The 27,040-nt window shown below is 47.0% G+C and overlaps 1 protein-coding gene across 8 annotated transcripts in view; it reads left to right on the top strand.

The window, feature by feature from the left end:
* The first annotated feature begins 3,157 nt into the window (after window positions 1-3,157).
* The window catches only part of PACC1 (proton activated chloride channel 1), an 89,351-nt gene continuing 65,468 nt past the window's right edge, over window positions 3,158-27,040 (top strand). Inside the window, exons 1-2 of one of the 8 annotated variants that reach the window (XM_089777438.1) lie at window positions 3,158-13,732; window positions 14,057-14,364. In XM_089777438.1, coding sequence (XP_089633564.1) covers window positions 14,326-14,364 — 39 coding nt within the window. In that variant the 5' untranslated portion in view covers window positions 3,158-13,732; window positions 14,057-14,325. Of the gene's footprint in view, window positions 13,733-13,977; window positions 14,365-25,114; window positions 25,436-27,040 lie in introns of those variants that run through there. The other 7 variants (XM_089777439.1, XM_089777436.1, XM_075925160.2 and 4 more) reach the window with 7 other exon arrangements.

Raw genomic sequence — 27,040 nt, 5'->3', positions numbered from 1 at the left:
TTAGCTCCCTCTCACGACCATCCTGTCAGGATTCAGAGAGGAGAGTCTGTACATAGTTCGTTAGTTAGTTCTTCATCATTCTATAGTGGCTAGTTAATTGGTTTAAAAAAAAAAAGATTTTATTGGTTTTTGTTTGAAACCATGCCCTGCTCACCAGGCTTCAAAGTGCCTAACATGCTGGGGCTCTGTGTCGCCTCAGACAGGCACTCTTCCTGCATCAAGTGCCTTGGGTAAGGCCACATTCCCCAAAAATGTCAGCATTGTTCACAGCTGATGGCGAGAGCACAGCGTGACTGTGAAATGCACCTTAAGATGCTCTTATTTGATAAGGCACTCCAGCCACAGACGGGCCAAAGAACAAGCAGTGGATTCTCGTCAGCCCTCCCCCGTGGCAACGAGCTCTTGAATAAGTCATTCCCCATCGTGTTCCTTGCCAGCGATGAGGCTGAGCTCTGGAGACAAGCCGAGTACCTCTTACAATGTGGCAGCTCGAAAGCAGCATAAAGACAAGCCGGTCTGAAGTATATTGGCACCGAGCTCAATGGCGCACGTGGCACTGAAGCTGACCTCGGCACCGAAGCCCCTGGGACTGAAGTCGGCGCGGGTGGCCCCAGCACCTCCGGCACCTGATTCCCACATCGGCACTGACTACGATAGGGCACGCAGTGCCCGGCGGCTCGGCACCAGGGAAATTGATGGCACGGCACAAGAGTTCTGTGTAGGCACCGATGGCCACACTGCCAGAACGTGCACCACCACCACTACAAGCAACACAGTTGGCACCGACATCCCGACCACACCTTCTCACTGCGTCCTCACACGCGGCACCAGAACTGCTGGCACTGCTGAGTGTAAGAGAGATTAATTATACTGTAATAATTGAATAAGTTGAAGGAATACTGTTTGTCTCTGAACAGGAAAGAGAAGATTCTGTTTGTAAGCATGCAGATCAGAATGAAGCCAGGTGTGCCTGGGATAACAGGAAAAGGAACAGTAGGTGTTAGGCAGAAAGTAATTGAGGTAACCAGGGAGATATAGACAGGAGATTGCTATGTGATTGACGTGGAAATGAAGATACAGGCAGTCCCCTAGTTACGCGGATCCGACTTATGTCGGATCCGCAGTTACGAACGGGGCCCTTCCCCTCCCTGGTCTCCAGCAGACCAGGGAGAGGAAGCAAAGCGGCGGAACACGCGGGCAGCGGACAGGGCTGTCCTCTGCCCACGCACTCCACGGCTTGGCTCTGCTTCCCCCCCTCCCCCCGTCCCCCTGGTCTGCAGACCAGGAGGACGGGGGGGGCAAAGCAGAGCGAAGCTGCGGAGCGCGCGGTCAGCTGACAGCCTAGATGTGTCTGGGCTGTCAGCTGGCCGCGTGCTCTGCAGCTTGGCTCTACTTTGCCCCCCATTCCCCTGGCCTGCAGACCAGGGGGACGGGGGGCAAAGCAGAGCCAAGCCGCGGAGCACGCGGGCAGCGGACAGCCCAGACACCTCTGGGCTGTCCGCTGCCCACGTGTTCCACTGCTTTGCTCCCCGCCCCCCTGGTCTGCAGACCAGGGGGACGGGGAGCAAAGCCACGGAGCCCGAGGGCAGCAGGACAGCCACGGCGCGTCTGGGCTGTCCCGCTGCCCCCGTGCTCCGCGGCTTTGCTCCGGACACCTGTGGTACAGCAGCTGGGGCGCTGCCAGTTGGTCCCGTAGCACTGCTCTGGGTGCTACTGGACCAACCGGGAAGCACCCCAGCTGCTCTGCCCCAGGCGTCCCCAAGTCAGCCGCTGCTGAAACTGACCAGTGGCTGACTACAGGAAGCCCCTGCCCTGGGCTTCCTGGAATCAGCCGCTGATCAGTTTCAGAAGCAGCTGACTTGGGGATGCCTGGGGTTCTTAAGTTGAATCTGTATGTAAGTCAGAACTGGCGTCCAGATTCAGCCGCTGTTGAAACTGATCAGTTTCAGCAGCGGCTGAATCTGGACGCCAGTTCCGACTTACATACAGATTCAACTTAAGAACAAACCTACAGTCCCTATCTTGTACGTAACCCGGGGACTGCCTGTACTTGACTAGTCTCATACTAATCATGTGAAGTTTTTCCACTTTTTAATCTTGTTAATTTGGCTTTCTTTTGACTATATAAATCAAAGGGATTTGAGCCTTGTATGGTACAGGCAGTCCCCGACTTACGTCGGATCCGCACTTATGAACGGGGCTTTCTCGCCCCGGAGCTCACAGGCAGCGAGAAAAGCTGCTCCCGGTGCCCCTGGTCTGCTGGGGACCATCTCCAGCAGACCAGGGGCATCGGGAGCAAACCCACAGCAGCGGCAGGTTCCCGTGCTTCTGAGGCTTTGCCAGAGCGGGGGACCCCGCCGCTGCTGCGGGTTTGCTCGCGGTGTCCCTGGTCTGCTGGAGACCTCTGGCAAAGCCTCAGAAGCGCGGGGACCCCGCCGCAGCTGCAGGTTTGCTCCCGGTGCCCCTGGTCTGCTGGGGACTGTCTCCAGCAAACCAGGGGCACCGGGAGCAAAGCGGTCCGGCGCCAGAGCAAAGCCTCAGAGGCGAGGCACCCCCCACTGCCACTTTGCTCCCTGTGTCCCTGGTCTGCTGGGGGGGGCGCAGCTAGTGTGCCCCCCCCAGCAGACCAGGCTTTTGTTGTGGACCCTGGGGCAGAGCAGCTGGGGCGCTGCCGGTTGGTGCTGCAGCGCCGCTCTGGGCACTACTGGACCAACCCGGCAGCACACCAACTGCTCTGCCCCAGGCGTCCTGATTCAGCCGCTTCTGGTCAGTTTCAGCAGCGGCTGAATCAGGACTCCTGGGGCAGAGCAGCTGGGGTGCTGCAGGGTTGGTCCAGTAGCGCCGAGGAGCGGTGCTACTGGAGCAACCCAGCAGCACCCCAGCTGCTCTGCCCCAGACGTCCCCAAGTCAGCTGTTGCTGAAACTGACCAGCGCTGACTACAGGAAGCCCGAGGCACAGTTGCTCTGCCCCGGGCTTCCTGGAATCAGCTGCTGATCAGTTTCAGCAGCAGCTGACTTGGGGTTCTTAAGTTGAATCTGTATGTAAGTCGGAACTGGCGTCCAGATTCAGCCGCTGCTGAAACTGACCGCCAGTTCTGACTTGCATACAGATTCAACTTAAGAACCCCAAGTCAGAACTGGCGGTCAGTTTCAGCAGCGGCTGAATCTGGACGCCAGTTCCGACTTACATACAGATTCAACTTAAGAACAAACCTGCAGTCCCTATCTTGTACGTAACCCGGGGACTGCCTGTATTTACACTCAGAAAAATGTATTAGCATAGTGACTTTGCTAATAAACAGAGCAGTCTGACAAATCTGTGCGTCCTGTGTCTGACTTTGACACGAGACACTTGCCGACTCCATCATATTCCCGGAGGATCTCCACACCGAGCGCTTCTCCACCCACACCCCTGATGCAGGCGTCCCCCTCCTCAATGAGTGGGCAACCACCAGTAAGCCCAGGACCGACAACATTTTCCCCAGAGCTGCCTTCTCCATTTCGGCAGAACTGCCTTCTCTATCTCGGCACCACCAGCGACCGAGACACAGTATCTCTCCACATCAAGACACGGTTATTACAGACGCTATTGATCACAGTCTCACTGCTGCTCTCATCGCAGGTGCCAGTCACGGAGATTCCCCCTCCTATTCTCGGGATTCCAGATACAGGGACGACTACAGGCGCTCATATTATTCTAGATATGATGACCGCTGGCACCTACATCACGACCACCGAGACCACTATTCCTGTTTGATTCGTTCATCACCGTTGCCAGCTCCATCACGTCTCACTCATGGCAGGAGTAGAACCTCTACTTCAGCGGCACCCAGACCACCTACTCCATTTGGCGACTTACCTCCCATGCAACAGCCCATAGCGGAACTACCACAGGTCCCCAAAGTAGAGGCACCACAACAATTCTCTCCCACAGATGTGGCTTCCTCTTCTCCAGACGATGTCATCCTCACTGGAGATATGTCACCCTCCGATGACCTGAAGGAGTTCCAGGACCTTTTCTGCCAGGTAGCGGATACGCAGAGCGTGAAGCTCACAGAAGTCCAACAGAAACAACACCTGTATCCTCTTTCCCATGCTTCTAAAGTCACATTGCCTCTGGATGAGGCTATATTCGAAATTGCCAATGCCATCTGGCAAACACCTGCCACGGCCCCACCAATGAATAAAAAGGCCGATAAGAAATATTATGTCCGAGCCACAGAGATGGAATACCTGTTCACCCATCCCCAACCGAACTCGGTGGTGGTGGACACAGCGCAACAACACACCAAAGCTCCACAATACAAGGCAACTACTGGAGACAAGGATAATAAACGCCTTGACCTGCTCATGCTCAAAGTTGACTCTTCAGCCACCTCCATCCTCTGAATGGCCAATTACTCTGCGTTGCTGGCCAACCATAACTTCGACAACTATGCGAAGTTAGTCCAGCTGCTTGAACACCTGCCAGACACAAAATGCCAGCTGCTCAAGGCCATTATCCAGGAGGGCTACGTGGCTTCCTGTTCGGCACTGAACATAGCCCTCAATACAGTGGACGCAGCAGCTAGAATGACGGCAACATCTATTGTTATGCGCAGGGCTTCGTGGCTCCATATGTCGGCAGTCCCCAGGGAACTTCAATCTAAAGTTGAAGATTTGCCTTTTGACACTTGGGTTAGTTGCAGAGAAAACAGATCAACTTCTCCATTCTGGTAAGGACTCACGTACAACCCTGAGAACCTTAGGCATGTATACTCTGCCATACCGCCACAAGAAGTATACACTTTATCAGAAACAGAGACCGCCCCGTCCCCCTTTGCACAGACATAATATAAACAACAATGCTCTAAGCAACATCCTCAAAAATGATGTCCACAGACTCCCAGACCTACAACTCAGCCACAATCCAAGCAGCAAGTTTGACGTGTTGCTCAAGGATTTGCAGACTATTCCAACTCTTTCTGCTGCAAATGCCAACACCGTTCTTTTTCACCACCGCCTCCAGCCCTTCCAACATCGCTGAGCTGCAATAACAGACAAATGGGTCACGCAGCTCATAACAATGGGCTACGTAATTCCCTTCACATCCCATCCGCCTACCATCCCTCCCTCCCCATCCCTTTTCGGGGACCCATCTCATGAGCTCCTCCTCAGTCCACCTCTTGTTTATCTCCTCAGCATCGGCGCTATACAGAGGGTGCCTTTACCCTTCCACGGCAGGGGATTTTACTCCCGCTGTTTTCTAACACAGAAAAAGTCTGGTGGCTGGAGACCTATATTAGACCTCCGCGGCCTCAACCAATACGTACAGAGGCAACAGTTCAAAATGGTAACTCTCATACCAGCATTGCAGCAAGAAGACTGGTTTGCATCCCTCGATTTTGCAAGATGCTTATTTCCACGTCACAGTCCACCCTGCCCACAAGTGGTTTCTTCGCTACCTCGTAGGTTCTGAACCCTACCAATACAAAGTTCTGCTGTTTGGTCTTTTGTCAGCACCAAGGGTGTTCTCCAAGACAGTTGTGGTCATGGTGGCCTTTCTGTGATGCCTGGGAACTATAATCTTCCCTTACTTGGACGACTGCCTCCTCAGGGCTCGCTCCTTCCACAAGGCTTCTGTCGTGGTGTCCACAAAAGATTACTTTTCGACAGTTAGAATGATTGTCCCTCATTCCTCAACAGACTATAGATTTTTATAGGCGCTCGTCTAGATTTGGTGATGGCACACGCCTACTTCCCCAACAACCAGACTCAGCATGATCCAAGATCTGGTTCACTTCCTTACTACGAGGCCCCACAGTTCCGGTTCTCACCTGTTTGCAACTGATGGGGCATATGGCAGCCACGATTTGTTGTTGCGCATGCACGCCTCCATTTCAGATGTCTGCAACAATGGATATCGACTATTTACACACCTCGGAAACGCAACGTGCACAGAATGGTTCCTGTACCAAACATGGTCAGACAGTCCCTGAAGTGGTGGACTATCTCCCGCAATATGCTAGCGGGAATCCCTTTCCACAGACCCCCAGCCTACCATCCAGGTTACCACAGATGCCTCCCTTCTCGGCTGGGGAGCCCACATGCATGACAAATAGGTACAAGGCCTTTGGTCGCCACAAGAATCGCTCTGTCACATAAATCTTCTTGAATTACGAGTGGTATACAATGCTTGCAACCACTTTCTTCCCTGGATACGCGACCAGCACGTACAAGTTCTTACGGACAATATGACAACAGTCTATTACATAAACAGGGCAGCGCCTGCTCCCATACGCTCTGCAGAGAAGCCGTGCATCTCTGGAAATGATGTATATGCCACAACATCATAATTACCACAGCATATCTCCCGGGGGATGACAACACCACAGCAGACACACTGAGCTGACATTTTGCACAGCAGCATGAATGGGAGCTACACCCTGAAGTTTTAGAGAACATATTCCAACTCTGGGGCCACCCAACTATGGATTTCTTTGCACTTCGTATTGTACTGCGTGGCGACTATTACTGCTCCAGAGCCGGCATAGGCTGAGCATCGAAGGGCGATGCCTTCCTCCTCCACTGGGACCGTCAGCTCCTTTACACGTTTCCACCCAGTCCCCTACTACACAAGGTCCTAGAGAAAGCAATAGCGGACAGAGCAACACTAATCCTAGTGGCTCCATTCTGACCGCGCCAGACGTGGTTCCCTTACCTTCTCCATATGTCGTCTCATCCCCGTATCACTTTCCCCATCAGCCCGATCTTCTGACACAAACGGGGGCAACTACTTCATCTGCAACTGGATCACCTCACCCTATCTGCTTGGTTCCTGACACTGGCCAACAAGAAAGATTAGGGACCTCAGAAGCGGTCAACCACGTGCTCCCACATAGCAGGAAAACTTCGACCTGAATACCTAACTGCATAAATGGAAAAGGTTCACCGAATGGTGTGCACACAAGAATATGGACCCTCATAGAGTGCTGCTATACTACATTCTCGATTACGTTTTCCACCTCAAGTGTAGTACGCTTTTCCTATCATCCCTGAAAGTCCACTTGGTGGCCATCACAGCCTTCAGACAGCTGATCGAGGGCTATACCATTTTCTCGCATCCCATTACAAAACGATTCCTCAAAGGTCTAAACAATCTCTTTCCAGAGCACAAACAGCCCCCTGATCCTTGGAACTTTGAATTGGTTCTAGATACACTGATGCGACCACCCTTCGAACCATTGACCATGTCCAATTTTTAACTCTCTCACCATGAACGTTGTGTTCTTACGGGCAATTACATCTGCACGCAGGATAGGGGAACTGGCTGCTTTATCAGCATCACCCCCTTACACGATTTTCACGCCACAAGCAATCATCCTGCGACCATAACCAACGTTCTTACCCAAGGTCAACTCCAGCTTCCATGTAAATGAACCTATTGTTTTACCAGTGTTCTACCCTAGACTGCAAGATGGCTGCCGCGCATGCGTGGTCCGGCGAACAACGGCTAAAACATCTCCGTACTGCGGTGCCGGGGTGAGCCCGACACCCACAGTGGAGCACCCATGGAGACGCATACCTTGAAGAGCCATCGTTACTGCACAAAGGCATAACTTCTTCCTTTTTCTGGTGTAAGTAAACCTCCTCTTATGAGGCATAACTCCTTTTTGCCCCCCAGCTGTTGCACAAAAAGGCATGTGTGGACACTCCACAGGGGTTTCTTGCACAAATAGAGTCTATCTGAAAAAGCACAGGTTCTCTGATGGCCATTCTCTGGCAATCAGAGCTTTCTTGTGCAAGAACATACATGCAGCGTGGATGCTCTTTTGTGCAAAACCGTATTGCAAAAGTGATGTGCTTTGAGGTGTGGATGTGCTTTTGTGCTAGAAGTTTTTTGCAAAAACTCTTCCGCAAAAGACTTCTTGCGCAAAAACCCTGCAGTGTAGATGTAGCCCCAATGACTAAGTCTTCCTATTACACTTTTTATTGATAGTTTCTCCATCTCAGAGAAGTGACTGGGGCTTAATGTTTGTCCTCTTTGATTGCAGTGGCTACGTAAACGCTCACTTCTCTGAAATGTGCTTAAATGCAGTATGGTTATGCACAGCCCTGTGCTATAAAACAAAAGATTTTTCTTGGAAATATTATATTTTATTGTCTTTTATTAGATTTAGGCTAAGGCTACACTCGAGTTTGCTGTGGCACTGCTGTAAGTTCTCTCTAGTGGAACAAATCTAATTCATTGGGTGGGAGGTCTCACATTGACTTAGCTGCCACCACTCAGTGGAGATAGATTAATTATGTCAGCCGAAGTGATCTTCCTGCCAACAGCACTGTCCACATCAACACAAAGGTTGGCATGGGGTATGTCACTTACGAGGATGGCTTATGCACAACTCAGGGGATAGTAGTTATACTGCCATAAGTGGGTAGTGTAGACCTGGCTTACCTCCTTATTATTGTAGGAGTTTCAGCAAAATAGCACTTTTTGGTAATATGTTTACATGGATTTATTTAAAATTAATTCATGATGGTTCCTTAATATCCTCAATTCCTAATGCCCACAAATCCAGAGAAATTGTAATATAGGAGCTATGGTTATCAGTCTTTGATCACATATTGTAAAGTGGAAATTTACTAGATTAGTTCAGTCTGAATCCAATATTCCCCTCTTCTTTATACTGTCAGCTAAACTCTCTGGCTGACTCTATGCCTAGGTGCTGGAACTGCAGATGCTGTCATGCTCCCTGGCTTGAAGGGGTTATCATCAAGCTATGTGTGCATATTTCTTTTCTCTTTAACTGAATTTACAACCACAAGTCCTGCTGTGGGGAGACAGGCCCTCTCTTCTGACAGATTTCTCTTGGCAATCTTTCAGGTTGTTTTTAATTTACATAGCAGGCACAGAACATTACATGCTTGTGCTATACCATGTGCTGCTAGCCACTGACTTCTACTAACTGAAGTCAAATGCAAATGGTGATGTATGTGGATTTACCTGCCACCAAGACCGTTTGAATTAGCATTAAGAAATTCAGCAGCTCTTTCCAATTTTGTAAAGATAATTTGCTTCATTATGTTAATCTTCTGGCTATGATGACATTTATTCTCCCTTTTCTGGGATACTGTGCTGCATAGCAAACTGTGGGAGAAAGACAACTGCTTGGTAAAAGAAAAACTTTTTATTATCTCTTTCATAACAGTGATATAAATAGGGCTTGACAAATGGTGGCGAAAGCCGCTTGCCAGCCCCGCACTGTGCATGCGCATGCTGCTAGTAAACGAGGTGCGTTGCTGAAATCTACTCGCTATGGGCAAGTAGATTCTATAGTTTGTCAAGCCTTGGATATAAATATATTCCAAACTTGATTTGCGCCATAAGCCTCTTTTTTTCTTTGAAGTCACAGATGTATAGTATAAGACAGAGCTACTCAACTTTGGAAGCCCTGGAGGCCACAATGATACTCTCAGCATTGGCTGAGGGCCGCAACTTAAGTGTGGTTGTATGCAACTAGCTTCTTTTGCACTGACAGGCATAAATACAAAGATTAAGGCAAGACTACACACCATGCAGACCCCATTTAATTCAGTTCTGCTGATATTAATAAAAAGCAATATTTACCCGATTTCCACCCATATGACAGCACTTTAAATGAGCATAACAGTCTAGGAATTGAGCTACTAAAACGCATATCAACAGAAGACCATTATACTGACTCGCCATTGTGGAGCCTGTTTCCAGTGGAGGCCATGTTCAAAGGATCCCACCTGCAGCCCGCGTATTGAGCCCTGTGTAAACCCAAACCACACTGTAGACTGCAAACAAACAGGCCCCAGGCTGCATGTATCCCACAGGTCACATAGTGAGTAGCCCTGGTGTAAGAGGTTAAAGCAATGGACTCCTGGGCTATGTCTACACTAGCGGGTTCTTGTGCCAGAAATATGCAAATGAGGCTAAGCGTGGACTATCGCTGATTATTTTCAGGAATAACGGCATTGTGCAAGAGGGTTTTTCTTGCACAAGAAGGGGCAGTGCAGATGCTCCTTCTGGCACAAGACCCTCTTCTGCAAAAATGGCGGCTCATTAGATACACAAATGAGGCGCAGCGATATTCCACACTTAGCCTCATTTGCATATTTCTGGCACAAGAACCTGCCACTGTAGACATAACCCTGGGCTACGTCTAGACTGGCATGATTTTCCGTAAATGATTTTACCGGAAAAGTTTTTCTGTTAAAAGCATTTGTGGAAAAGAACGTCTAGATTGGCACGGACACTTTTCCGCAAAGCACTTTTTGCGGAAAAGCGTCCATGCCAATCTAGATGCGCTTTTGCGCAAGAAAGCCCCGATCAGATGGCAAAAATGGTGATCGGGGCTTTTTTGCTCAAAACTGTTTTTAGCTGTCTACACTGGCCCTCTTGTGCAAAAACATTTCCAAAAAAGGGCTTTTGCCTGAATGGGAACATCAAAGCATTTGTGCAAGAATTCAGACAGTAGAACGTCAGTGCTTTTGCGCAAAATCAAGCGGCCAGTGTAGATAGCTGGCAAGTTTTTGTGCAAAAGCGGCTGCTTTTGTGGCAAAATTTGCCAGTCTAGACGCAGCCCTGGTGTTTACTCTCTGTTTCTGAATTTCTGTATAACTCGGGTTGCCTGTGCCACCTAACTGCACCACAAGAATCCTCATTAATAAATGTATTCATTTAAAGCTAGAATTTGTTATTAATAAAGCAAATATTTTTAGAAGAAATTAAATCATTTTAAAATCCATTCCCCCCCCCCTTTTTTTTCCCCGTAAAAAAATGAAACCTGACTGTTGTTAGTTTGTGAAAACTTATTTAGTAAAAAAGAAGGCTTCTGAATGGGACAGGGACAGAGCAGGCAGGGCCCACCTGGCTGCAGGGGAGACTTAGATGTGCTGGGCTGAAGGAAGCCAGGCCTACAAGCCTGAGGGATCCTTTGTTATGTTCAAAGCTCAGTAAACCCTCATATTTGGTGCTGACTGAGAGTCACTCTGGTCTGGAGAACAGGGTGGCACTACTCCCTCTGGGAGTGGAGGCTCCAGAGGGAGTAGACCCCCCCCTCCTGCCAGCTCATGGCAGAGACAGGCCTGCTGAAGGCCCTGAGAGGCGCCATCCTAGAGGCAGCGCGGTGGACCCCCATGAGAGAGTAGACTCCCTGAGAAAGGGCTGTTGCACTGAAGGGGCAAAACAGGGACAAACGAGCCAAATGTGGGCACAATCTGTGAGACACTGACACCAACATATCAAACATTGTACTTGGAAAGTTTCAGCTTATTTTTGAGGGTAGATTTAAACCCACAAACTTCCAAGTGGGTTTGCATATGACATAATATTTCTTCTATTTGAACACAAGAACATTGCCAGAAAGTGGCAGTAGACAACACTGGAAGGATCACTCAGTACTTGCCCTGATCATTCCCCTGAAGCATCTGGCACTCGTCCTGACTAAACGGACCTTTGGTATGACCCATTATGAAAGGAGTGGGCAAGATACTGCCTGCGGGCCAGATACGGCCTGCCAAGCCATTTCATCCAATCTGTGCCCGCCCTACTGAGACCCCAAGGTTGTACAAAATGACTGGCAGCTCCCCTCCACCAGAGGCGGAGGTGCTTACAGGGAGCAGCTGCCAGTCCCTTTGAACTTCACACACTAGTCCCTTCCTCCCCCATGAGACATCAGATATTCAAAACAGTTGGCAGTTCTCTCCAGATGCCACTTGACTCTGGTGGGGGGAGAGAGAGTTCATGAGCTCTCATGATTGAGATGTGCAAAGTCTCCTTTCCCCTCTCCTCCCTCCACCAGGGGCATGCAATGCATACAGGGAGTCACCAGCTGTTGAAAACAGCTGGCAGTTCCATCTAGGTGCCATGCAACCCTGGCAAGGGAAAAGAGAGTTGGCACACTCCCCTGCACTACAGTACTTGAGCAAATTAATTCATCCTCAGAACATCCTGCTTAGGAAGAATTCTCTCCTTTTATTTCCCCATTTTCTAAATAATGAACTGACACAAAGTGATAAAAATGCCTTGCCTAATGTCACAGGAATTATCTCCTGCATCATATTCTAGTATGCTAAGCACTACAGTGCACCCTTTTAAAAAGCAGCCAAGTCACATATTGTGAGATGTCTTTTTGATATGGGGAGGGAGCTCATTGGGGGTTGAATTTTACTCTGCTGGAAGGTAACATTTGCCTTGGAAAGAGAAATGTGTACATCTCAGCTATATATTTCTTTACATTGTTTTGACTAAAAATATCACATTTATTATCATCCCTTCTTCAGAGCTGGTTATATTTTCCTGACTTTTGCATTATTTCAATGAGGCCATTGACCCATCTGAAATTTGTATACGCAAACAGTGACAGCCCCCCAACCCACTTACTGTAAGGAGTGATGAAATCCATTGTAATCCACTTATTGCCTTCTGAAATGACTCACTGTTTTCACTATATTGCCTCTAATCTATCTTTTAGTAATTTAACATGGGTGTCTGCATAATTCAAGAAGATCTTATAAATTACCATGACAGGAGAGAACCTACTCTATTCTTTAATAATGTTTAAATCTACTCTACATTCTGGAGTGATTTATTGGTGAGGGTCTCAAGGAACCTCTCTTGTTGAAAAGATGCAATACAGTTTACAAAAGGGCTCTTTACATGATGACAGGGGAATAACTTACACAGCACTGCTACATTTTCTCCTTAGGACCTTCCCTGCTCCTGCAAATATTTCATCTTTTATCCTAGTAGGTTTAACTAAATACTATAAGAACAGGCACTTGAGAAATGCTGATCATTTTGGACAAACTGCTTTGAGATCCTGGGTGCATGTTAACCAGATTCTGCAATCCTCACTTTGACTACATTTATACTGCAGGCTTTTTACACAAGAAGTGTTTTGCGGAAGAGATCTTCCACAAAAAGTTCTTGCGCAAAAGTGTGTCCATGCCTCAAAAGTGCATCCCGAAAGCCATGTGCTTTTGTGCAAGAGAGCGTACACACTATTGGACATTCTCTCCCACATAAAGCCCCCAAGAACCGGATCTAGCTGGGTTTTAGGCCATCAGTTGCTCTCAAGTGCTGTTGCTGGAGCCCTGTAGAGACACGTGCTTAAAAGGACCCCCCTGGACAGTTGTTTCTCTGTTTCTGCTGCCTGCTTGCGGATCTCTTTTGAGAGACAGCAAAGCTTCAGTAGTGCCTGCTGTGGTTGCCCTCTTCTTTTTGGGGATGCCTCAGCTTTTTGCCGTGGTGTGTGCTATGGAGCCGGAGCTGACTCTGGGCAGGTGATGGCCCCTCGTGGCCATGCTGCAGTTCCTGCAGCACTTGCTTCCAGCAGCCTACATGTTCCTGCTGAATGTGGACACCAAACTACTCCTCATAACCCTCTGCATGACTGTGGCTGCTCCAGTCTGGCTTCCGCACCCCACCATACACAGAAGGTTCTGAAATTTGGAGACTAGTTTAGACTGGTGGTATTGGCTGGTCATGGAGTGGTGGGATGACCAGCAGTGGCTGCACAACTTTCGCCTACACAAGGCCACCTTCCTTGAGCTGTGTGCCTGGCTCACACCCACCCTCCAGAGACACGACATGCACCTGCGGCCTGCCATCCCCGTGCAGAAGTGGGTCGCAATCGCCCTCTGGAAGCTGGCCACCAGCCACATCTCCATGGCTAACCAGTTTGTGGTGGGGAAGGCCACTGTCGCGACCCTGCTTATGCAGGTAAGGAGCTCGCGGGCTGCAGTCCCTGCCCGGGGTGGGTTGGGGGGGTGCTGGATAAGGGGGACTTTCAGGAGGGTAGGGGACCGTATGGGGTAGACTGGGGGGTGGGGGGAAGCTCTGGCCCCAGAAGCTTGTGCCATCCCGCTCTCACATAGCCCTTCTGCTGGCGGGGGGGGGAAGGGAGGAGCGGCACGGGCTCATAGGGGGTGGCTCCTGGAGAGTTGGGGGGGGACAAAGGAAGGGAGGGGAACGGGCACTTCCCAAGGGCTCACGCAACCCCGCTCTCATTCTCTGTTGTCTGTGTTTCTTTGTCTCCTTCTGCAGGACGTCTGGGCCATCAACTTCCTGCTGCTGTGCAGAGTCGTCCATCTCCAGGACTTGGAGGCAACCATGGACAGATTTGTTGCCCTGGGGTTCCCCAACTGCGGGGGAGCCATCAACAGCATTCACATCTCGATCCGGGCCCCAAACCATTAAGCAGCCCAGTTTATTAATAGAAAGGGCTACTTCTCAGTATTCCTGTAGGCCCAGATGGACCACCAGGGCCACTTTACAAACAAAAGCATGGGAGGCAGCAGGCACCAAGGGAGCTGATGGAGCAAGGAGAGGAGACATGGCAGCAGAGAGAAAAGGTAAAGGTTTATAAAATATTTATTAATAACTTGGTATGCTGGCCACGGCCAGTTTGTTTGCGCCCCACGGTGCAGTTTGGGCTTATGTGGGGATCAACACGTGGCCGGCGAGTGGAAGCCAAAACAAAAAAGTAGCCAGTGTAATGATCTTCTGTTGATATGTGTTTTAGTAGTTAAATTCTTGGACTGTCATTGCTCATGAAAAGTGCTGTCACATGGGTAGAAATCGGGTAAATGTTGCATTTTATTAATATCAGCAGAACTGACTTAAATGGGGCCTGTGTGTTGTGTAGTCTTGCCTTAATCTTTGTATTCATGCCGGTCAGTGTGAGAGAAGCTATTTGTATATATTTGCTTGCATATGCAACCACACTAAAGTTGAGGCCCTCAGCATGTTCTGTAAGTATCAGTGTGCCCCTGGGGCTTCCAAAGTTGAGTTGCCCTAACTCATCCCTGACAGGTGTCTGTCTAACCTGGTTTAAATATCTCCAGTGATGGAGATTCCACAATCTCACTAGGCAATTTATTCCAGTGTTTAACCACCCTGACAGGCAGGAAGTTTTTTCTAATGTCCAACCTAAACCTCCCTTGCTGCAATTTAAGCCCATTGCTTCTTATCCTAACCTCAGAGGCCAAGGAGAACAATTTTTCTTCCTCTTCCTTATGATACTCTTTGAGGGTATGTCTACACTACCCCGCTAGTTCGAACTAGCGGGGTAATGTATGCATACCGCACTTGCTAATGAAGCCCGGGATTTGAATTTCCGTGAAACGAGGTGTACCGGTAGTTCGGAATAGGCACCCTAGTCCAAACTACCTAGTTCGAGCCCCATGTAGCTGCGCTGCACGGGGTTCGAAGCAGCGGGGATTTAAAAATGGCGGCTCCCCGCTTATGCTAATGAAGCCCGGGAAATTCAAATCCCGGGCTTCATTAGCAAGTTCGGTATGCATACATTACCCTCCTAGTTCGAACTAGGAGGGTAGTGTAGACATACCCTTAGATACTTGAAGTTGCTCTCATGTCCCTTTTCGGTCTTCTCTTTTCCAAATTAAACAAGGCAAATTTCTTCAGCCTTGCCTCATATCTCATGTTCTCTAGACCTTTCATCATTTGTGTTGATCTTCTCTGGTCTTTCTCCAGATTCTCCATGTTTCCTGAAATGTGGCGCCCAGAACTGGACATGACACTCCAGCTGGGGCCTAATGTAGATGGCTCATTCCCTGCCTAGGGGACGTGAGACTGGGGGTATGTCTACACTACCCCGCTAGTTCGAACTAGCGGGGTAATGTATGCATACCGCACTTGCTAATGAAGCCCGGGATTTGAATTTCCCGGGCTTCATTAGCATAAGCGGGGAGCCGCCATTTTTAAATCCCCGCTGCTTCGAACCCCGTGTAGCGCGGCTACACGGGGCTCGAACTAGGTAGTTCGGACTAGGGTCCTATTCCGAACTACCGGTACTCCTCGTGAAACGAGGTGTACCGGTAGTTCGGAATAGGCACCCTAGTCCGAACTACCTAGTTCGAGCCCCGTGTAGCCGCGCTACACGGGGTTCGAAGCAGCGGGGATTTAAAAATGGCGGCTCCCCGCTTATGCTAATGAAGCCCGGGAAATTCAAATCCCGGGCTTCATTAGCAAGTGCGGTATGCATACATTACCCCGCTAGTTCGAACTAGCGGGGTAGTGTAGACATACCCAGGGCGGGTTAATTTCCAATCCTCCTCTTTATTCTTTTCCTAAGCCAGGAGGGCACGGTAGTTCTGACGGGGGCTCTGCAGGAACGCAGCCCGCACTGCTCCCTGCCTGAAACCTTGTGCAGGTGTTAAACAGCTGTCCAGCCCACCCTAGAGGTGACTGCATTTCAGTGTGCCTGAAGCAATACAGCACCAGCAATGGACAGGAGAATGGCTCCCAAGCATGGCTTGCTCAGGACTGCTTCAGTCCCGTTGATGGGCCTCAGCCTCTTTCCTTCCCATCCCCCGCTTTGCAATGGGGCTGTAGACTCTGGGGAAGAGGGGTGGAGGCAGGCAGAGGTGTCTCCCTGCAGCAGATGTAGACATGACTCTGTATTTATCATTCTCTCATTGAAGTTTTAGCTTTGTAGTGAGTCCTTTTATATGGAAACTTTGCATTACGTCTTGGTAGAATAGGCCCTAGGACAAGTGAGGCAGAGACTGTCCCTGTGGGGTGAATGAGGTGGGAATGGATAAGGCGGAAGGTGAGCACCTCTGGGCAGTTGCAAAGGTTGGAAAGGGGATGGAAGCCAGATCCAAGATCAATGAGCCCTGGGAAGTGTCAAACTTGAAGATGAACTGTAGCCCAGCAGTTTCTCTTTGAAGTCTGGTCCTGAAGTATTTTTGCTGCAGGATGGCTACCTTTAGATCTGCAATTGTGTGTCCAGGGAGAATGAAGTGTTCCCCTACAGGTTTTTGTATGTTGCCATTCCTAATATCTGATTTATGTCCATTGATTCTTTTACGTAGGGACTGTCCAGTCGGCCAAGCTGAGTTACAGTTCATCTTCAAGTTTGACACAATCAACTCAGGATTAAACAAAGACTGTGAATGGCTTGCTAACTACAAAAGCAGCTTCTCCTCTCTTGGAATTCACACCTCCAGATCAGCTACTAGAAGTGGGCCTCATCCTCCCTGATTGGATCCACCTCGTCATCTCCAGCCTGATTCAGGGCTGCATATTTATACCTGCCTCTGGAAATTTCCACTACATGCATCTGACGAAGTGGGTCTTTGCCCACGAAAGCTTATGCTCCTACACTTCAGTTAGTCTATAAGGTGCCACAGGACTCCTCGCCTATCTTAAAGGGGCAGACTCTGGCCACAGTGCCTGTGCCAATTGCAAGCCTGCCAGCACACAGCCAGCAGACCGTGCACCTGGCACAGCATGAGTCAGCAATCCGCTGCCACCCAGCCCTCCACCGCTCCCCGGGACCAGGCTGGCAGCTCCCAGGAGCCTGCCAGGGGTAGCAAAAGGTGGGCGCCTTCCTGGTCTAGTGCAGAGATTGTGGACTTCATTGAGGTTTGCAGGGAGGCCTCCAATGCCAACGATCTCCGCACTAGGCACAGGAATGCGGCCCTCTATGGCCGCATGGCTGCCAGCCTGGCCACCGGAAGCCACATAGACTCATAGACTTTAAGGTCAGAAGGGACCATTATGATCATCTAGTCTGACCTCCTGCACAGTGCATGCCACAGAATCTCACCCACCCCTCCTAGAATAATCCTCTCACCTATATCTCAGATATTGAAGCCTTCAAATACTTTGAAGACCCCAAGATGCAGAGAATCCTCCAGCTGTGATCTGTACCCCATGCTACAGAGGAAGGCGAAAAACCTCCAGGGCCTCTGCCAATCTACCCTGGAGGAAAATTCCTTCCCGACCCCAAATATGGCGATCAGCTAAACCCTGAGCATGTGGGCAAGACTCACCAGCCAGACACCCAGAAAGTTCTCTTTAGTAACTCCTATCATCCTTCCATTGACCTATTTCCCACTGATAATGAATGGTCAATTAGTTACCAAGATCATGTTATCTCATCAAACCATCCCCTTCATAAACCCATCTAGTTTAACCTTGAAGCCAGATAGATCTTTTGCCCCCACTACTTCCCTTGGAAGGCCGTTCCAGAACTTCACTCCTCTAATGGAGTCTAATCTCAAGTCTAAACTTCCTATTAGCCAGCTTATAACCATTTGTTCTTGTGTCCACATTGGTATTAACCTTAAATAATTCCTCTCCCTCCCTGGTATTTATCCCTCTAATATATTTAAAGAGTGCAATCATGTCTCCCCTCAGCATTCTTTTGGTTAAGGTAAACAAGCCAAGCTCCTTGAGTCTCCTTTCATAAGACACGTTTTCCATTCCTCGGATCATCCTAGTGGCCCTTCTTTGTACCTGTTCCAGTCTGAATTCATCCTTCTTAAACATGGGAGACCAGAACTGCACACAGTATTCCAAATGGGGTCTCACCAATGCCTTGTATAATGGCACTAACATCTCCTTATCTCTACTGGAAATACCTCGCCTAATACATCCCAAGTCCTTGTATAATGGCACCTCCTCATCTCTACTGGAAATACCTCGCCTAATACATCCCAAGACCGTATTATCCTTTTTCATGGCCATGTCACAATGGCGGCTCATAGTCATCCTATAATCAAGCAGGACTCCAAGGTCCTTCTTCTCTTCCGTTACTTCCAACTGATGTGTCCCCAGCTTATAACTAAAATTCTTGTTATTAATCCCTAAATGCATAATCTTATACTTCTCACTATTAAATTTCATCCTATTGCTATCACTCCAATTTACAAGATCATCCAGATCTTCCTGTATGATATCCCGATCCTTTTCTGAATTGGCAATAGCTCCCAACTTTGTGAGATCCGCAAATTTTATCAGGACACTTCCACTTTTGGTGCCAAGGTCAGCAATAAAAAGATTAAATAAAATTGGCCCCAAAACTGATCCCTGAGGAACTCCGCTAGTAACCTTCCTCCAACCTGACAGTTCACCTTTCAATATGACCCGCTGTAGTCTCCCCTTTAACCAGTTGCTTATCCACCTCTCAACTTTCATATTAATCCCTATCTTTTCCAATTTAACCAATAATTCCTCACGTGGTACTGTATCAAATGCCTTACTAAAGTCGAGGTAGATTAGATCCACTGCATTTCCTTTATCTAAAAAATCTGTTACTTTCTCAAAAAAGGAGATCAGGTTGGTTTAGCACGTTCTACCTTATGTAAAATCATGTTGTAATTTGTCCCAATTGCCATTAGCCTCAATGTCTCTAACTACTTTCTCCTTCAAAAATTTTTTCCAAGATCTTGCATACTACAGATGTCAAACTAACAGGCCTATAGTTACCCGGGTCACTTTTTTTCCCTTTCTTAAAAATAGGAACTATATTAGCAATTCTCCAGTCACATGGCATAACCCCTGAGTTTAGAGATTTATTAAAAATTTTTGCTAATGGACATGCACGTTCTTGTGCCAGTTCCTTTAATATTCTTGGATGAAGATTATCTGGGCCCCCCGATTTACTCCCATTAAGCTGTTCAAGTTTGGCTTTTACCTCGGATATGGTAATATCTACCTCCACATCCTTAGTCCCATTTGTTATGTTACCATTATCCCTAAGCGCTTCCTTAGCCTCATTAAAGACTGAAGGAAAGTATTTGTCTACATATTGGGCCATTCCTAGATTATCCTTAACCTCCACTCCATCCTTAGTAATTAGTGGTCCTACTTCTTCTTTTTTTGTTTTTTTCCTATTTATATGACTATAAAACCTTTTACTATTGGTTTTAATTCCCTTTGCAAGGTCCAACTCTACCTGACTTTTAGCCTGTCTCACTTTGTCCCTACATGCTCTAACCTCGATAAGGTAGCTTTCTTTACTGATCCCTCCCATTTTCCACTCCTTATATGCTTTCTGCTTTTTCTTAATCACCTCTGAGATGCTTGCTCAACCAGCTTGGTCTAACACACCTGCCTGTAAATTTTTTCCCTTTTCTAGGGATACAGGCTTCTGACAGCTTCTGCAACTTTAACTTAAAATAATTCCAGGCCTCCTCCACCTCAAGATCCATAATTTCTTTAGTCCAATCAACTTCCCTAACTAATTTCCTTAATTTATTAAAGTTAGCCCTTTTGAAATAAAAAACCCTAGTCTCAGATTTATTTTTGTTTATCCTTCCATTTAATTTAAACTGAATTAGCTCATGATCACTCGAGCCAAGGTTGTCCCCTACAACCATTTCATCTATGAGGTCCTCGCTACTCACCAAAACCAAATCTAAAATAGCATCCCCCCTTGTTGGTTCATCAACTACTTGATGAAGGAATTCGTCAGCTATCACATCTAGGAAAATCTGAGCCCTATTATTATTACTAGCACTTGTTCTCCAGTCTATATCTGGAAAGTTGAAATCGCCCATGATTACGCAGTTTCCATGAGCATTTACTTCATTAAAAACATTGAAGAGGTCTCTATCCATATCCAAATTGGATCCTGGTGGTCTATAACACACCCCAAGCACTATCCCAGGGGAGGATCTGATAGTTTTCTTTCCCAATGTGATTTTTACCCAAACAGACTCTGTCTTCTCCATTCCATCACTTTTTATTTCTTTACAATCTACCTCATCTTTGATATGCAATGCGACTCCACCACCTTTACCCTTATTTCTGTCTTTCCTAAACAGCACATACCCTTCAATACCTGTACTCCAGTCATGCCTAGTATTCCACCATGTTTCTGTTATTCCTATAATATCTGGTTTCACTTCCTGGACCAATAGCTCTAGTTCCTCCTTTTTGTTACCTAGGCTCCTCGCATTGGTGTACAAACATCTTAATTTTTGCTGTTTGTCCTCATTCACATTCTTTACCCAATTTGGCCCGGACATTGTACCACCAATATGACCTATTTGTTTGTCCTCATTCACATTCTTTACACAATTTGGCCCGGACATTGCACCACCAATATGACCTATTAGACTAGTATCCACCCTACCCTTCCTCATGTACATTCTCCTACCCCCAGCTATATCCTTTCTTACTTCGTTTTCCTCCCTCTCAGTGTTAAAATCCGGCGTAGAGATTACCTGGACATCTCCCAACCGTCTCCCCCAAATTCCTAGTTTAAAGCTCTCTTAATCAGTTGAGCCAGCCTCCATCCTAGAAGTCTATTTCCCTCCCTACTTAGGTGAAGTCCATCCCGAGAGAACAGTCCTCTGTCCATGAATGCCTCCCAGTGACCATACATCCCAAAGCCCTCCTTATAGCACCACTGCCTAAGCCATCTGTTGATCATCATAATCCTGTCACATCTTAGTTGCCCTTCTCTAGGAACAGGCAGAATCCCACTAAAGATCACCTGAGCCTCAATTTCCTTGAGCATCCTCCCCAGCCTAGCATAGTCTCCCTTAATTCGTTCCAGCGAGAATCTAGCCGTATCATTTGTTCCTACATGAAGGATGATCAATGGATTCCTTCCTGCTCCCTTAATAATCTTTTTCAACCTCAGTTCCACATCCCGTATCTTAGCACCTGGCAGACAGCACACCCTTCTATTCTCTGGATCAGCTCTGGTTACAGGCCTATCTATTCTTCTCAATAAGGAGTCCCCAATCAAGTTGACCTGCCTTTTCCTAGTGACAGTGCGATTCTCTGGTCTATCTCTTGCTTCCTCTGGCTGCAAATCCTTGCTATTCCTATTTTCCCTTTAATTTCTAGTCTAGACAAAATCTATGGCTACACCTACACTGCAGGCTTCTTGCGCAAGAGCTGTTTTGCAGAAGAGTTCTTGAGCAAAAGCTCTTCCAGAAGAGCACATCCACACTGCCATGTGCTTTTGCGCAAGAGCGTTCATGGCAGCGTGGACACTTTTATTCAAGAAAGCTCTGATGGCCATTTTAACCATAGGGGCTTCTTGTGCAAGAAATTCATGTCGCCTGTCCACACTGCCCTCTTATGGAAGAGCTCTTGCAGTGTAGACAGCTGCCAAGTTTTTGCACAAGAACAAATGTTCTTGCGCAAAAAGCCTGCAGTGTAGACGTAGCCTTATAAGTGTGACAAGAGCTGTCAGTACAACTCAGAAGCCCTGAATCCTACTTCTAAACACTAGGGTTGGGATTTTCAGAGAGTCGGGCACCCAAATCACATTGAAATTCAGTGGAAGTTGGGAACCTAACTCCCTTAAATTTTGTCTACATGATAAAATTATAGCTTTTAAACTAAATCAGTTTAGAAATTGATTTCACAAAGTTATTACAACACACATATGAAGACATTTATTTCAGTGCCCTTGAGGCTGGACACATTTCTTTTCATAACACTCTTAAACCAATGAGAGTTCTCAATTTAATGAAATTGGTATAGAAACTGATGTAGTTAAATTGGTACAATTTTATTATGTAGATATGGACTTGAGTTATGTCGAAAATTGCAAGGGTATGCTACCCAAAAACCTTTGTGATCCAAAGATATCAACTGTATATCTGTAGTCCTCTTGGAATCAATCTTAGATCACATTTCAGTCCAGGTATAATTTTAGATGTCTGAGAACAATGCTAAGTAAAAAAGGCCGAGTCTTACTAAGAAAAGAAAGAAGAGAAGAAGATTAACCAACTCCTCTGTCTTGTATTTGGTTTTGAAAAGGCATTCTGATGCTACAGCTTGGTTGTCTTTTTGCAAAACTCCTGAGTGTGGTGTGTTGTCGCAGGAGAGAAAAAGGAAGACAACTATGTAGCAGACCTTTAAAAATTATTCTGGCACTTGTTTATAAACATGTCTAAAACTTGTTCAACTCAAATTGGATTTATTGTAAAGGGAATGGAAGTGCTCTGAAGAGTTGATTTCTGAGTAGAACTCAAACTATAAAAGAACTGATGTAGAATTGTTATTGTGAATGAAATGGCTATGATTTGTTGAAGTCATAATAATTGTGTCCATTTTGATGGCTAGTGGTGGTGCACAAAGTTGTCTGCAACTCCCAAAAGTTCTATGAATTATGAAAATTCATCCTCAAATCTGCTATTCATTAGTCTTCTTCTTAGAATGTTTGTTATCCAATCAGGAAATAAATGACAGCCTATGATGTAGGTGATGGAACACCACAACATCGTAATAAACATATAATCTTAAGTGAAAAATGCCCGAACAATCAATTGCCTTCAAGTTATTTAGCCAGACTATTCAGCAAATACTTACAAATAATCAATAAATTCAATGAAAATCAAGCTGGGTCTGAGAGTGGGTTGATTTTTTTTAAAGGCTGACTTGTTAACAAATATTGAGTATTTCATAACTGAGTGGTTATATTCATAATTAGTAGTTCAGCCATCTAATGCCATATTGAGTCAGCATGCATCTGAATCTCTTTAGTGTTCATCAGTTTTGTCAATCAGTAGCAAGTCCATGTCAAGCATATGATATGAATGTTTTCATTCTATTAAATCAGTGTCTAAACAGACCAAAGTTCTTGGGAGATGTTGAAAGCTGCTCAGATGATGGGACTGGAAACAGTGATTCTAAAGAGTGTGATTCTGAACCTGGTATTTAAAAAAAAAAAGGGAGTAAGTGGGAAAAGTAGATGTCTCCATGTGCTATCAAAACATCTTATAAGGCTCGTCTTGGCAGAGGTAGCCTCAAAGAGGATGGAGAGAGGCTGTTCTCAGTAGTGACAGATGGCAGAACAAGGAGCAATGGTCTCAAGTTGTGGTGGGAGAGGTCCAGGTTGGATATTAGGAAAAACTATTTCACTAGGAGGGTGATGAAGTACTGGAATGGGTTACCTAGGGAAGTAGTGGAGTTTCCATCCCTAGAGGTGTTTAAGTCTCGGCTTGACAAAGCCCTGGCTGGGTTGATTTAGTTGGAATTGGTCCTGCCAAGAGCAGGGGGCTGGACTTGATGACCTTCTGAGGTCTCTTCTAGTTCTATGGTTCTATGATTCTAAATATAGGTCTCCATTAAAATATTTTCCCTCCAGTGTGCCTCATTTTGCTAGTCAATGTATTATATCACTCTTATGAATGTGTTTACTGGACCTAAACTTAAGTCCTTATATCGGCTGTGTCTAGACTGGCCAGTTTTTCCGGAAAATCAGCCACTTTTCCAGAAAAACTTGCCAGTTGTCTACACTGGCCACTTGAATTTCCACAAAAGCACTGACTTCCTACTGTAAGAAATCAGTGTCCGTGCCAATCTAGACGCTCTTTTCCACAAATGCTTTAAACGGAAAACTTTTTCCGCTTTACTGTAAATTTACTTGTGCAAGAATCCACGTGCAGTGTAGATGCTCCACAAGTTTTTGCGCAAGAGTGGCCATTCTTGCACAAGAAGCCTGCAGTGTAGATGTAGCCCAATTGAGGCCTAATTAGCACAGAGAGGAAGAATGACTTCTCGAGTCTTGCTCACAACACTCCTGTTAATGCATCCCAGAATCATGTTTGCTTTTTTGCAACTGTCACACTGTTGACTCATATTTAGCTTGTGGTCCACTATGATCCCTAGATCCCTTTCTGCAATACTCCTCCCTAGGCAGGCATTTCCCATTCTGTATATTTGAATCTGATTGTTCCTTCCTAAGTGGAGTACTTTGCATTTGTCCTTATTAAACTTCATCCTATTTACCTCAGACCATTTCTTCAGTCTGTTCAAATCATTTTGAATGATGACCCTATCCTCCAAAGCATTTGCAACCCCTTCCAGCTTGGTATCATCTGCAAACTTAATAATCATACTCTCTATGCCAATATCTAAATCGTTGATGAAGATATTGAACAGAACCGGTCCCAAAACACTTGTTATGCCCTTCCAGCAGGATCGTGAACTGTTAATAACTACTCTCTGAGAACCATTATCCAGCCAGTTATGCACCCACCTTATAATAGCCCCATCTAAGTTGTATTTGCCTAGTTTATTGATAAGAAGCTGGCAAGCAGCAAAGAAGGAGAAAGCTTATCTTTTCTACTCCAGCAAGGAGGGGGAAAGTGGGCCTCATGTAAGAAGGAAAACATGCCTAGAATTTAGCAAGGCCAATCCCTGTCTTGGTCACACCCTCACTAATGCTGCAGACCTTCCCAGATCCCTATTAACTCTGAAATAACCCAATAATAATCACAGCTATTTTTTTCTTTTATCACATACAGGCACGTGCTAGTGACCAGGGAGTCGCTCCTTTGCTCTGCCTCTCCTAGCCCTCCCACACAGGAGCCCTTTGGGTTGCTGCTCTTGCGCGGAAATTCCGCTGAAGCCCGTGGTCTCCCCTACGGGCATTGCTATCTTCAACCACTCACGGCCGCAGGGCCAGGGCTCGTCGGGAGGCCGCGGGACAGCGCAGGCGCCTGTCGGGTTGGGTTTACACTGCATTTCCCAGAATCCTGCGCCGAGGTTGGGGCAGCCGAATTAGGAGGCAGCGAGCGAGCGAGCCGCGCGTGCGCCGCCGGGCTGCTTTCCGGGTGCGCTCCAGCCCGCTCTGCTGCGGATGCTTGTGCAGGGGCTGCTGGTGCCATGTGCGGGCAGGACCCCCCCGCCTCGTACCAGGAGGTACTGAGGGGCAGCGCGGAGGGGTGGGGGGTTGGCTGGCGTGAGTAAGTCTGCGCGCGTAACGGGAGCGAGGGGTTTGGCTTTGCCGAGTAAACTCCGCCGCGGGGCTGCACCGGAAAATGCCTGGCGGTGGCTGTTCGCAGGCGACAGGACAGCGGCGGGGATACGAGCCTCTGAATGGGTGACAGCCGCCTTTTGGGTTGCAGCTGTCTCTCGGGGGCGTGCTTATGAATGGGGAGCCCCATAGTCCAGTTAAATAGCAGCAGCTAATTATGACATCATAATCAAAGAATTAAAATTGAAACTTGGGTCAGCTGAGCTCCCTATTGTGCTCTGCCTATGCTCAGACTGGTTCTCTAGCTCTTCAGTGGCTTCGATAAGTCACCTCGAGCAAAGAAAGTCAACTAGGTCAAGTTTTCATTTTAGAGCCATAGCAAAATGGATCATTGGCTGTTGCTGTGTCTACATTGGCATGATTTTGCGGAAAAGCGCTTTTGCGCAAAATCTTGCTGCCTGTCTACACTGGCGGGGAGTTCTTGCCCAAGAACATTAACGTTCTCATGTATGAAATCAGTGCTTCTTGAGCAAGAACTATGATGCTCCCACTCAGGAATAAGCCCGCTTGCACAACTGTTCTTGCGCAAGAGGCCAGAGTAGACAGGCAACATGAATATCTTGGGCAAAAAAGCCCGATGGTTAAAATGGCCATCAGAGCTTTCTTGTGCAAGAGAGTGTCTCCACTGGCACAGGTGCTCTTGCGCAAAAGCACGTTTTGTGCAATGGCACATGCCAGTGTAGACGCTGTCTTGCACAAATACTCTTAACACAAAAACTCTTGTGTTAAAGAGCATTTGCACAAAATCTTGCCAATGTAGACGTAGCCTGTATATTGCCCTAAGCAAACTGGAAAGTGTCCATTCTTCCTAACCTGCTATCAGTCAGAGAGATCATGAATCAGTTTGCTACCCAAGGCATCTACCTGCTCTCTCGGTAGGGTAACGCCTTGATCTCCAAGTCTTTGTATTTAAATATGTAGGAACTAAACATGGTGATGTTTGATACAAGCAAATATATATCTTTTTATTTTAAAAAACAAGGAAATGATAGTTAAAATACAGTAAACTATAATATTGTAGAATGAAAGTATATACAGTTGACGTTTTCAATTTTATAACAAAAGAGGGATCTGTCAGACATGAAAAGTGATACTGATGGCTCAGTTGTAATCCTGCCAGAAACCTGAGCGCTTCACCTCATTTGCATATCAAACTTGTATATAAACATAATATTATACTTGTACTTGCATCTTTCCTGGTAGAGGCATAGAAATTGTCTTGTTCATGCTGCAGCTGATCACCTTTGCCTTCACCAGATAGGCAGACCAAGAAAAGGACACAGCTGTTTGCCTCATTTTTAGAAAGTTGAAGGTTTCCTGTGGATTTGGGTTTGCTTTGTGGGAAGCCCTAGTTTAACCTATCAACATTTATCAGTTCTCCTATTTCTCATGTCAAACTGGAAGGCCTAAAAATATTAAAATAACCTCACGTACAAACAAGTGAAACTGAACAGTTCTTCGTTTATTTATATCCCCCCCGCAGAGTTTTC

This window comes from Pelodiscus sinensis, chromosome 3, assembly GCF_052426305.1.
Source record: "Pelodiscus sinensis isolate ZL-2025 chromosome 3, ASM5242630v1, whole genome shotgun sequence".
In the NCBI taxonomy this organism is placed as follows: domain Eukaryota; kingdom Metazoa; phylum Chordata; order Testudines; family Trionychidae; genus Pelodiscus; species Pelodiscus sinensis.
This window is presented reverse-complemented; position numbering and strand designations above follow the sequence as displayed.